General features: G+C 42.6%; 1 protein-coding gene across 2 annotated transcripts in view; it reads left to right on the top strand.

Moving 5' to 3' along the window:
- The first annotated feature begins 596 nt into the window (after positions 1–596).
- PPP2R5A (protein phosphatase 2 regulatory subunit B'alpha) overlaps positions 597–12,446 on the top strand; it is a 75,904-nt gene continuing 64,054 nt past the window's right edge. The window contains exon 1 of one of the 2 annotated variants that reach the window (XM_068986483.1): positions 597–683. In XM_068986483.1, the coding sequence (XP_068842584.1) occupies positions 674–683 (10 nt within the window). In that variant the 5' untranslated portion in view covers positions 597–673. Of the gene's footprint in view, positions 684–7,893; positions 8,090–12,446 lie in introns of those variants that run through there. The other variant, XM_068986481.1, reaches the window with a different exon arrangement.

Raw genomic sequence — 12,446 nt, 5'->3', positions numbered from 1 at the left:
TGCTTCCTCCAGGCAGATGAAAGAAGATCAGTTACAGGTTTGCATAAAATCTGCATATGAGTGGAACAGTAAGTAGCCATATAGTGTTTTTATGGGCTTCCCAGGTAGTGCGGTAGTAAAAAAAAAAAAAAAAAAAAAATCCACCTGCCAATGCAGGAGACACTGGAGATAGAGACATGAGTTTCATCCCTGGGTCAGGAAGATCCCCTGGAGAAGGAAACTGCTACCCACTCCAGTATTCTTGCCTGGAAAATTCCATGGACAGAGCAGCCTGGAGGGCTACAGTCCATGGGGTCACAAAGACCCCATGAGGGGGTCACAAAGACAGGACTGAGCAAGAAAGATAACAGTACTTTTATAATGACTGTGCTGCAAAATATAGCCAGAGAGCAGTCCTGTTATGAATTTAATCTGCTTTTTTTTTTTTTTTCTTTTTGCCCATTCACCTCCAGGTCAAATTCTGACTCAAGGTGTGGTATAATATATTCTTCTGCTGAAATGGAATTTTTTTTTTTTTTTTTTGGTAAAATGTTGTGTGAAATAAGTAAATTCATTGACTGAAATATTGAAATCTTTTTTCACAGTTCCCTGACCAGGAATTGAACCCAGGCCCGTGGCAGTGAAAACTCAGAATCCTAAACCACCAGGGAACTCCCTGGAAATCTTTTTAGTAATGAAGAAAGGTGGGTAAATTAGTTTCTTGAACGGCAAGTATCCTTCTCTGTTGTTTTTGTCCTTATCCCTATAAAATTTTTGTTTTGTTTCAAGAATCACTTCAAACATTACTCTTTCTGTTACATTTTCTCTGACCCTCTTTGCAAACCAAATTTGCTCTTTTTTCCACTGTGTTTACACAGTGCTATAAGGAACACTTAGGATATACTCTTTGATCATTTGTTTGTGCTATCCCTCCACACTAAATTGAAAGATCCATGCTTCATTTATCTTTTCATTCCTAGTGTCTGGCATATTGCCTGGTACATGGATGGTGCTTGAAAAATACTTGCAGGGTTGATTTAAAGAGTAGAGAGTTCACCAATATCAATCTTTTAAACCCCACTCTGCTAGGACGAAAGGATATGGCATGAGCTGAGCTCCTTCAGCCTATTCTAGTTCCTCATCTAGTAAACAGGTAAAGCATTGCCCACATCAGGAGTTATCCAATATTTTCAACTCAGCCCACGTAGATGGGGCAAAAGACCTCACAGCTATGAGAAAAGGATTCAGAGATAATCACAGAGTGTAAGTGTGCCAGTAAATGCTTTGGGGGAATTAGTAATACCTCTGCTGTACCAACAGCTCACATTCACTCCTTCTGCAAGTCCTATGTAATCCTCCACTAAGATAAATCTCCAGTCTAACCATCTCTACAGCCACTGACCTTGTCTGAGTTCTTGGTTCACCAGCACAATAGCCTGTACAATAGCCCACAACAAACTTATTTAATAATGACAAGCTTAACTGAAAGCAATTTATAATTGAAAGCAAAAATGGCATCAACTGAAAACCATGACTACCAATCTTCCCCTGTTGACAAAGGATCCTTCCTGAAAATTGCCAAAATTCCAATTGTCTCAATGAGCACTTGTATTTGAACAGTGGCCAGAAAGACAACACAGAATCAGAGTTCTTGGAAAAAGTCTAAAAACTGCTGAATTTAGTTTATGAAAACCAAGTGCCAAAAATCTTTGACCACTTGGAGAGTAAGTTATTAGTCAGATCTCACTGTATACAGAAACAAAAGTCTCCTGTAAGTCCTGGGAAAAAAAAAGGACTTTCCAGTTTGGATCAGTTTGAGGTCTGTGAGGAGGACCTTCTTGGTCTACCTGAGGTCAGGTAACAACTTGACCTGATTAGCATTTAAGGTCTCTTCAAATTTCATATTTTGTTGATTCACAGCATGCATATATAATATCTGCAACATGAGTGAATTAATAAAGTAATGAAAGAATGAATGCATAGGTGTGAATAAGTCTGTAAGAGCTTTGGAAGTTTCACTGAAGTATAGAGCAGTGGTTTTCAAACTTCTTCAGTGATGCGTGCTCAGTTGCTCAGTCGTGTCCAGCTCTGCAAGTCCATGAACTATAGCCCACAGGGCTCCGCTGTCCATGGAATTTTCCTGGGAAGAATATTGGAGTAGATTGCCATTTCCTACTCCATCTTCAGTGATGAAATACCTATAAATCATGTAGCTTTTGGTGGAGCCTCTAAAAATGTTAATTTATTAAATCTTAAGAGAGTAAACTGATTCTATCTCTGCTGCGGCTGCTAAGTCACTTCAGTCGTGTCCGACTCTGTGCGACCCCACAGACGGCAGCCCACCAGGTTCCCCCGTCCCTGGGATTCTCCAGGCAAGAACACTGGAGTGGGTTGCCATTTCCTTCTCCAGATTCTATCTCTAGAAGCACATAAAAGAATCTGATAGCTTCGATTGCCTCCCAGGGAGGGAATTTTACCTAATTTAAATGTACTTAAATAAGAAGGAATGACATATTAAAAATTAATGTTTTACGATACTATCTTGATTTAGATTCAAGTTCAGTAGTGCAGTTGTAAGAATCAAAATTCTAAGAAAGATACAAGGAAAAAATCTTATTTTGTTTCTGTAAATTGGGAAAAGATCACTACTATTTGATTTTCAGATAAAGCATATTTGTTTGGTGTTCTATAGGAGTAGTACCGTTTGGGTATCATGGTTCTTATGGAAAGAGAAATGTTGGCAGCCAAAATTTTGCTTGGACATGCTTTAGAGAATTTCACAGTGATGTGGACATAATACTGTCTCTGATGCACTCTTTAAAAAAATTTCTTCTAGTATTCTTGAAATTTAAAGCACACATAATATGCTTAGCCATCAGAGTTGCTAGAATGTTTTTTCCTCTGATGCACACTATAAACCATTAAAAGACCTTGATTTTGCTATTGTAAGTATTGTCATCTCACTCAGTTCAGTCGCTCAGTCATGTCCGACTCTTTGCGACCCCATGAACCGCAGCACTCCAGGCTTTCCTGTCCATCATCAACTCCCAGAGCTTGCTCAAACTCATGTCCATCGAGTCAGTGATGCCAACCAACCATCTCATCCTCTGTCATCCCCTTCTCCTCCTGCCTTCAATCTTTTCCATCATCAAGGTCTTGTCCAGTGAGTCATTTCTTTGCATCAGGTGACCGAAGTATTGGAGCTTCAGCTTCAGCATCAGTCCTTCCAATGAATATTCAGGACTGATTTCCTTTAGGATGGACTGGTTTGATCTCCTTGCTTATTTTCTCCTGCAAGATAGTCATTGTGATTAAAACAATGAAATCAGTAAACAAATCAAGTCATGTGAGGATAAAGTAAAGCAAAGAATTTGCCAGTGATGAAGTCTTGGCCTCTGACTTATATATGGGTGTTCACATATGGAAAAAAACAGGAGTTCTACAGCATGGAATCGTCACTGACACTATTCCTTGTCAGGGGTACAAACAGGTCAGCACTGAGACTGTGGTTTTCTGTTAGATGATTCTTAGTGACCTAATCTGTTTATGACTCAGATACTTTATTTACTTAAGACCGTGCATGGAAAAGAAATGATTAATATCATGCACATGATAATTTTATGGACAAACATATGTGCATAAAATTATCAAGTGCATGATATTCACTTTTCCAAGTGTTTATGTATCATATTTAAAACTCATGCCAATATTGTAAATACTTTTTTTTCTGATATACAAATGTGGAAACCAAGCCTCTGAGAGGGTAAGTGACTTGATGGGACCATGCTATAATTAATGAAGTCAGGACTTTTGAGCCTTTGGCTATAGTTCTTTCCATCCCACCCAAAATGTTTGGTAACTTGAATCTAGAATGCCATCTTGCTCTCTTCTTTGGTTTTGACTCACATTTTCTTTAAAATTTTTCTCAAAATTCTTCTCCAAGAGGCTATTTCAGAAAACTCAGACAGTTTTGCTTGTTCCAAACCTCCCAAGAATTTGTTTCCAGTATCTATTTTCTACCTGTTCTATTCAGTCTCTTTTTTCCATTATTTATTATGTCATATTCCAGTAAGAATTTTACCTTTGTTGGTGTGCTTTCTGCTATTTATTTTCCCTTCTTAGCCTATGCAAATTCTCTTTATTACAAATTCTGGACATTTAAGATCTATTTTAAATAACATCCAGGTGACTAGAGTTTCAAACATTCATGTGCATAAGAATGACCTAGGAAACTTATTAAAAACAGATTTCTCAGGGGACTTCCTTGGCAGTCCAGTGGTTAAGACTCTGCTTCCAATGCAGGGCACGCAGGTTCAATCTCTGCTTGGGGAACTAAGATCCTACATGCTATGCCATTCGGCAAAAAAAAAAAAAAAAAAGATATCTTAGTGCTTTTCCCATTGGTTCTGATTCTGTGTGTGAGGGAGAATTCTGTGTGTCAGGCCCAGCAATCTGCATTTTAAATAAGCTCCCCAGAGGATTCTTATGCAGGTAATCCAATGACTATACTTTCAGAAACCCTGTTCTTGAGAATTAAAAATTAGATTGGTACATACTGCATATTTATACTTTGTTCAGTAAGAGATACAAAGGTATAAAATAACTGAGTCCTTACTCTTTTTTTTAATTAATTTCATTTATTAATTTCATTTCGGCTGTGCTGGGTCTTCATTGCTGCATGCAGTCTTGAGCTAGCTGCAGAAAGTGGGGGCTACTCTCTAGTTGCAGTGCTTGGATTTCTTATTGAGGTGGCTTCTCTTGTGGCAAAGCACAGGCTCTAGGCTCATGGGCTCAGTTATAGTGCTATCCAGGCTTAGTTGCTCTGTGGCATGTAGGATCTTCCTGGACCAGGGGTCAAACCTATGTCCCCTGCACTGGCAGGCAGATTGTTTACCAGTGGACCACCAGGAGGTCCCTTACTCTTTCGATGGTTACAAACAGCCGGGGAAGAAAGAGCATAGCACCTGCAATCTCTGACCTTATATGAAGACAGACTCTGTGAGTGGTGTAGGTGATAAATGCTCTGTGCTTAGTTGCTCAGTCACGTCGGACTCTTTGCGACCCCATGGACTGTAGCCCGCCAGGCTCCTCTGTTCTACGAGGAACAGAGGAGGAATCCTCTGCTTCTAGGCTATCAGTATGTGGAATGATGCGTCTAAACTGAAAAAAGAATTTGTGTAGAGACATGGCACAATTTATGCCTGGAAAGACATCCACGAGTTAGAATGAGAAGAACCTGGAATTGGGACTTTATTCCATAGGTACTGGATGGTTCTTCACACATGCCAATAAAATTAATGTAGCAGTAGTAAAAAGACTTATCTGGCAGAGAGTTTGAAAGCTCTGAACTATATTTGGGGATCGGTTAAGCAAATTGTAAGGAAAGCTTGGTTTGACCGTTTGTTAAGGTAGATTCAAGAGAGTCTGGAGCTTGATTGGATGAGAAAGAGAAAGATGTCTAAGACACTGCTGAAGTTTGAACCTCCTTGACTAGAACGCTTGTGTACAATTTCACTACTCAGTGAATATACTGCTACTGCTAAGTCACTTCACTTGTGTCCGACTCTGTGCGACCCCACGGCAGCCCACCAGGTTCCGCCGTTCCTGGGATTCTCCAGGCAAGAACACTGGAGTGGGTGGTTGCCATTTCCTTCTCCAGTGCGTGAAAGTGAAAAGTGAAAGTGAAGTCGCTCAGTTGTGTCTGACTCTTGGCGACCCCATGGACTGCAGCCTACCAGGCTCCTCCGTCCATGGGATTTTCCAGGCAAGAGTACTGGCGTGGGGTGCCATTGCCTTCTCCCGGTGAATATAAGGAAGGAAATATTTTAAGGTAGCATTCGATTCTAGATCTAGAATTCAACTTCCTACCACCTTCTTTACCTGTGCATCAGGTAGTGTTGCTTAAATATATGGCAGTATTTTTAGCACGTCGAAAAGAAAAGATCTGGGGCTCGTTGAAGAGAAATGGAGATTGGGGTCCACTAAGCCAAAGACAAGACAAGCTGTGCAGTTCACTTATTTTTATTAGGCATCATTATACAGAAAGCACCGGACAAAAAACTAAGATGACCAACATTTCTGGTCTTTAAGAAGTGGAAAATGTGGATGGAACCTGTAAGAGATCCTAGTAAGAGTAAACTGCCAGTCCTCAAATCTACAAACTTCTGATCAGCGAATTCATAGTCGTCCTGTTGAAGCAGTTCAAGGTCTCCGGCTGAAAAAGTGAAAATTAGTAAGATGTTAAATCGGGAATGAGAAACCTTTTCTTGGAGGATGTGGATTTGGGAAAGGCTTTCAAGTAGTAGGCACCGGACAGTCCGAACTCGCGCTAAAACAGCTCCCAGGAACTGTGTTGCCAGAACCTTGAGAGAGCTGTAAATTTATCCGGTAACTTCCAAGTGCGCGGCTTAGAGCCAGAGAGGCTCCAAGGCCCGCCCAAGAGTCCAGCATCTCGCTCCCATAGGACAAGTTCATTTCCTCGCCTTCCTCCGCGGGGCGACTTCAGCCATCAATCACACGGGTTGTTGCTCCACCCCTTTCCAGTGACGTAACACTTGGCACGCCTTCTCGCTCCAGCCCTCAAGCTCCCCACCAGTCGCTTCAGCTTCTTATTGGCTAGCAGAAAGGGGAGGGAAAGGTACGGGCCTTCTCTTTTGCTCTCTAAACTCCCTCCTCTAGTTTCCCGGTCTCCTCATAGGCTGTCTACGAAACCATAGCCTTGAGCGGTCGCGCAGGCGTGCACAGACCCTCGTTGCTGGAGCCGCCCCTCCCCTCAAGCCTTCGAGAGTTACGCGGTTGTGACGTGAGAGGGGCACTCCGCTAAGCCGTCTTCACTTACGATTGGCTGTGGTCGAGGTCCGTCACGTAACCACGCCCCTTCTCTCCGCCCAACCTCCCAGTTTGATAAGACCTTGAAAAAGGCCACGCCTCAGCCCGTTGGGCCGCTTCACCCTGCGATTGGCTGAGGGAGCTGGCATGCTTTCCCACCCCCCCACCCCGCAACTCTTTCCCGAGCTTCCGAGAGGCTGGCCGGACCCCGCGGAAGTTGTCAGTCAATCTCCTCCCTCCCCATCCCCCGCGAGGCCCCGCCCCCGGGCCGCGCGCCTCCAACGCGCGCGCGCACACGCGCTCGCACTTTCCCTGCCGCCGCCCGCCCCTCGCCTCTCCCAGCACCTTCTCAAGTTGTAGCGGCCGCTCGCCAGGGGTTCTCTGTCGGCGGCGGAAGGGCGCGTGGGGGAGGGGGTCCGGACCGCTGGGCGCTTCGAGGAGCGAGTGTGTGTGTGTGTGTGTGTGTGTGTGTGTGTGTGTGTGTGTGTGTGTGTACGCGCGCGCGCGCGCGCCCAGGGCCGGGGCGGCGGGTCACCGCCCCGGGAGATGAGGGGTCGGCGCTGACAGGGAAGAGCGCCGGCGGTGGAGACAGCGGCTCGGAGGGCCCCCGCGATGGCAGCGCCTCGGGAGGAGGCTCGAGACAGGGCAGGCTGCCCTGGCAGCGGCCACTGAGGTGCTGGCGGGCCGGCCGCCCGGGGACCCGGGCCGCCAGGGACGAGAGGCGCATTCGACGTCCGCGTCCTCGCCTCAGTTGTCTGAACTTAGGGCTCCCGTCCACCCGCCCTCGGAACTCGGGAGTCAACAACTTCTTCACACACCACCCCCCCTCGGCCCCCGCCAGCTCCGGGGAGCTCGCCGAGCGGCGGGGACCGGGAACCTCCGGCCCTGAGATGCGGCCGTGAGGCGTCGGCGGGCGGCGAGGAGAGAGCTTGGCGGGCGCCCGGGAGCGGGAGGGCGGTGCGGCTGGGGGGCACGGGGCGGAGGGGCGCGAGCTCCTCGGCGCCTCTCCCCCGCCTCCTCCTCCTCCTGCCGCTGCCCGTTCCGTGCTAGCCGCAGCCGGAGCTGCCAAGCGCCAGGGCCGCGGAGATGTCGTCGTCGTCGCCGGCGGCGGCGGCGGCGGCGGCGGGGGCTGCCAGCGCCGCCATCTCGGCCGCCGAAAAAGTGGACGGCTTCACCCGGAAATCGGTGCGCAAGGCGCAGAGGCAGAAGCGCTCGCAGGGCTCGTCGCAGTTCCGCAGCCAGTGCAGCCAGCCGGAGCTGCACCCCTTGCCCCAACTCAAAGGTAGGTAACCTCCGAGGGCGCAGCCCGGGGAGGAACGCGCGGGTTCTTCTCGGCGCTGCCGGAGCCTTTGCTTTCTCGGGCGCGGGGGTGGGGGGTTCCTTCTGCCCACCTGGGGCTTGCGTTCCCCAACCTTCCTTGGCGTCCTCCCACCGTCTTTATGATTCAGACAGGTTTGATGTTAAAAGAGTCTTGCTGTTTCTCCCCCCTCACTTATCTGGGTTCACTTTAACTCTTCCCTTCTTGGAGGAGGCCAGCACCCCTCCCTCCCCACCTGCGCGCTCGGGTTCCTGCCCTTGGGCTTGCAACTCTCCTCCTGAGTCTGGAGGGGTAGACTTTTTCTTATTTCAGTCTTCTTCCTCGAGTCTTGCCCTTCCCCATCTTGTTGTAACAACCTGTCTTACGTTCTCGACCTTCACTTTTCTGAGACCTGCCTCCTCTTTTCGGCCTCTCAGTTAATCTGTTGCTTTTCCAGTTATAAAGCGTCTTTGCGCACACTGTAACTTTTACTTTCCTCAAAGAGTCTTAGGACTAGGAATCCTAATGCGTACACCCGTTAAGAGTTACCTGCCTTTAGATTGATTTATAAAGAAAAAGCCTAAAAATCTAACCAGGGTAGTGTCTTACTGGGTCATTAGATTTAAATGTTACTCTTTAGCCCAAAGAATGGAAAGATTTAAAATATTGTCTGAGAAGATACACACGGTAGAGTTGGAAAAGTATTAAGGAGTAGGTCGTGGTGCTTTGCAATGAAATGGGAACTTAGTTCGCCAAGCAGTGATTCCAGGGATTCTGTAGATTTGTACAGTAATTCAAATTGGTGTCCATGCCTAACGCCTTACAGAACTTGGCACTCCTTCTGGCTCACTTACTTTTCCCACTAGGTTTAGAGGATTAAAAAAAAAAGAAATTGGTTCCTGACGTTCTAGTTTATTTTTTTTGTGGATTACTACCCTTTAATTTTATAATTTTAAGGTCTTTGCTTTTTATGAGATAGACATTGTCTTGGAACAAGATGATAATGGTCCTAAACATTTGAATTTTTTTTTTCTACAAAAGAAACCTGATAGAAATCTAGATCATCTGTTTTGCAAGACCAGGAAATGAAAGTTTCTGTACCGAAATAGATAATGTTCAGGAGGTTTTCGATCAGTTTCAAAGAGCTCCTGCATCCGGTTCAAGGCCAGCCTGGTTCTGATTTTTCTTTAGGCCTAGGAATCCAGTCTTAGTTTGGCCAGGAGTCTAAAGAAAACCCCAGATCAAATCACAGTTGACCTGCAGTAACTTTGGAGCCCCATTCACATCCTACACTACCCTGCTTCTTGGGGTGCTTCTAAGCATCCCACTGCCACAATCAAACTGGCTTTTGAAAGAAAGTTTTATTTAAGATGAGTAGCCTGTGGTACTGCATTTATCATTTGCTCTTTAGTATACAAAAATTGTTCAGACATTGGTATCATAGCCTACAGTAGACCACGAATGGTAGATGTTGCCAAGACTTTAATTCTTGAGTGATGTCATAGCTATAAAACAATATTCTATCTTGTTAGGACATTGAACTGCTATTCATGAATTTAAAATTTTAAACTTAACTAAAACATCATAGTTATTTTTACATTTTTGGTTTTTTTCCCCATTAAATTGGCAAATTATTTTTGCAGTTTGAAGGTTTGGTGCCAGGCTAGTGTTAGTGTTTTTCTTTCATATGTGTTTACTTTGCTTTTCAGTAAGATATTGTGGTTCTTTATATTGTCTTTTTCATTTTTTATCAATTTTTATTAGAGTGTAGTTGCTTTACAATATTGTTTCTACTGTACAACAAAGTGAATCAGTTCTACATATATGGTCTATTTTTTAGATTTCCTTCCCATTTAGATCACCACAAAGTACTGAGTAGAATTCCCTGTGGGTTCTCATTATCTATTTATTTTATACACAGTAGTGTATATATGTCATTTTCAATCTCCCAGTTCATCCCACCACCCTCTTCCCTGCTTGGTGTCCATGTTTTTTCTCTACATCTGTATCTCTGTTTCTGCTTTGCAAATAAGTTTATCTTATATTGTCCTTTTAAATATAATACTTATTTGTATTTAATAAAAATAATTGAATATTAAACATATATTGATAGTTACTTCAAGCCAAGAGATGCAACTTTATTTTGCTTTTAAAAGCCTAGCAAAAATATACAGTCAGTAATCATCTAAGTTATATGGTGTATAGTTCAACAAGTTGAAGGTGCTATTAAGTGTTTTATTTATAGTATTTTGCTCACTAGTAGAGAAAATTAAAATTTTAGATTTAATCTATGTGTTTCACATGAAAATATAGTATCTTTATAAGGAAATTTATGTATTCAGGATAAATTTATGTAAATTTAATTGAGGAATAAGATTCTTACTTAGATTACCCACCATTAGGAAAAATGACTTTTACTCCAGATGCCAAAATGCTTGAAAAGTGGTTTTTTAAAAATTCAGTTGCTCCACTTAGAACTTTGGCAGTGTCCTTGATACCACATGTTGTGTGCTTTTTCTGTCAGTAGTAGTTTTTTCCATTTGTGGCCTTACAAAAACCAGTGGAAAGCCCTGTAATATGTGTATGAAAGAGAATTTTTCTTCCTGCTCTGAAATACCATCTTACAGTGGAGTGATTCAGATATCTGTGGGCATCCAAGATCTTTCAGTGTTTATACCAACCTGCTTATGTTACACTTTGTCCACATGGATCTGAGCTGGAAAGGTGCCAGCTATTTTCCTCAAAGCATATTGTGGGTAATAAAAATAGTCCCACTTTTTCATCCAAAGAAGTTTATTTGTGCAAAATAACTTAGTAAGTGGGTTGCAAAATTTTAATGGTAAAAATGTTCAGAGAAAATTATGTAAAGTATTTTAAAAACAAGCCTTGTTAAAAGGAGTTTTTAAAAATGAGAAACTGTTACATAGGCCCTCAATCTGCCTTGTATAGCTTAAAAACAATTTTTTTTCCAAAACACTTGAAATTTGTTATGTTAGTTCTGTAAGTTCCTCTGAAAACTAAGTATGAGAAAATAAAAGTAGGGACAGTCTATCAATCATCTCTCTGTATTTATATTTACATTAGTATTGTACTTAATTTTTCTACCTTAAACTTTTCCTCTAGTAACCAACAGTTAGGAAACTTTTAACTTAAAAAAAAAAACCCTGTTAATGGGAAGTTTTTGTGTCTGTTTAACCTGTTTTGTGTCTCTGAAAGAATTGGTTTGGTAGAATAATAGATGTTACACAATTATATAACAACATTTATAAATTATTTTATACTTTTCTTTACATTTTAAAATTATAAGAACAGTATCGATCATAATAAGTGAAACAGTCCAAAAAGTTGTGTAATACCTAATCCCGGGTATCTGTTTCTTTTTCACACCTCCTGAGGTAATGTTGTGTGAGAATCCACTACCCTGTATTTTTACAAAAATTGCATATCATTGTGTTATCCCAGCAACTCTGTGCAAGACCAATATTATTCCCAGATGTGACGTTGAGACTTAAAGAGCTTAGTTTCAGGCCTGTGATTATTTCTCTGGATGGCAGTTGACACTGGTACGCAGGTTAAATGATTTCAGTATTTTTGCTGTTAACCTGCTTTATGAACATTTGAGCAGGATGATAATCGAGTTGGGTCATTGGGGTCAGCCCTGGGTCAAAGGTAAAAGTTTAATCTTTCTGAGTTGCTTTCCTTATCTGTAAAATGGGGATAAAACCTTCTATCTCCCTAGGATTGTAGGGCTTATGTGAAATAATGTAATTGGTTCCTAAAAATAGGCAAAGAATATTAGTTCCCATTCTCTTTGATATTTGAAAATCCAAATTAAAAGTATTTTTTAAATGAAGGGTTCACATAAATAGTAAAGCTTTGCTAGTGTAAAGTATAAATTATTTATAATCAGATCTCAGATATGATCTATGTGCACTGAGGTGAAGCCATACATCAGCATAAGTGTGGATATGGAAATAGGGTAAATGACTTTTTAAATGTTGAATGCTATAGTTAGAAGTTTTTTTTTAATCAAGCAAAGAAATTGAATTAACCAGTAGAATTATATAGGTGTGAGTCTCTCATAGGAGACAGACCGTAAATGGCAAGAACAGAAACTGGCGTTGAGATTAAAGTCCGCTTCAGATGAGGTAAAGAATTTCCCAAATTTCCTCAGTTTCTTGGTTGTTATATTCTTAGAAGTTGGGTCCTCCTGGAGGTATTGAGGCTTGTAGTAGTGGTGTTCATTTGAAGAGTTCCCTTATCTTTATGGAACACTTTTTGTTTGTTTGTTTTTCTTGATGTATGTGGTTGCAGAGTCGGACATGACTGAGCAACTGAACTG

Source organism: Capricornis sumatraensis, chromosome 14, assembly GCF_032405125.1.
Source record: "Capricornis sumatraensis isolate serow.1 chromosome 14, serow.2, whole genome shotgun sequence".
NCBI classification, from domain to species: domain Eukaryota; kingdom Metazoa; phylum Chordata; class Mammalia; order Artiodactyla; family Bovidae; genus Capricornis; species Capricornis sumatraensis.
Note: the sequence above shows the minus strand (reverse complement) of the source record. Positions and strands in the feature narration are given on the sequence as shown.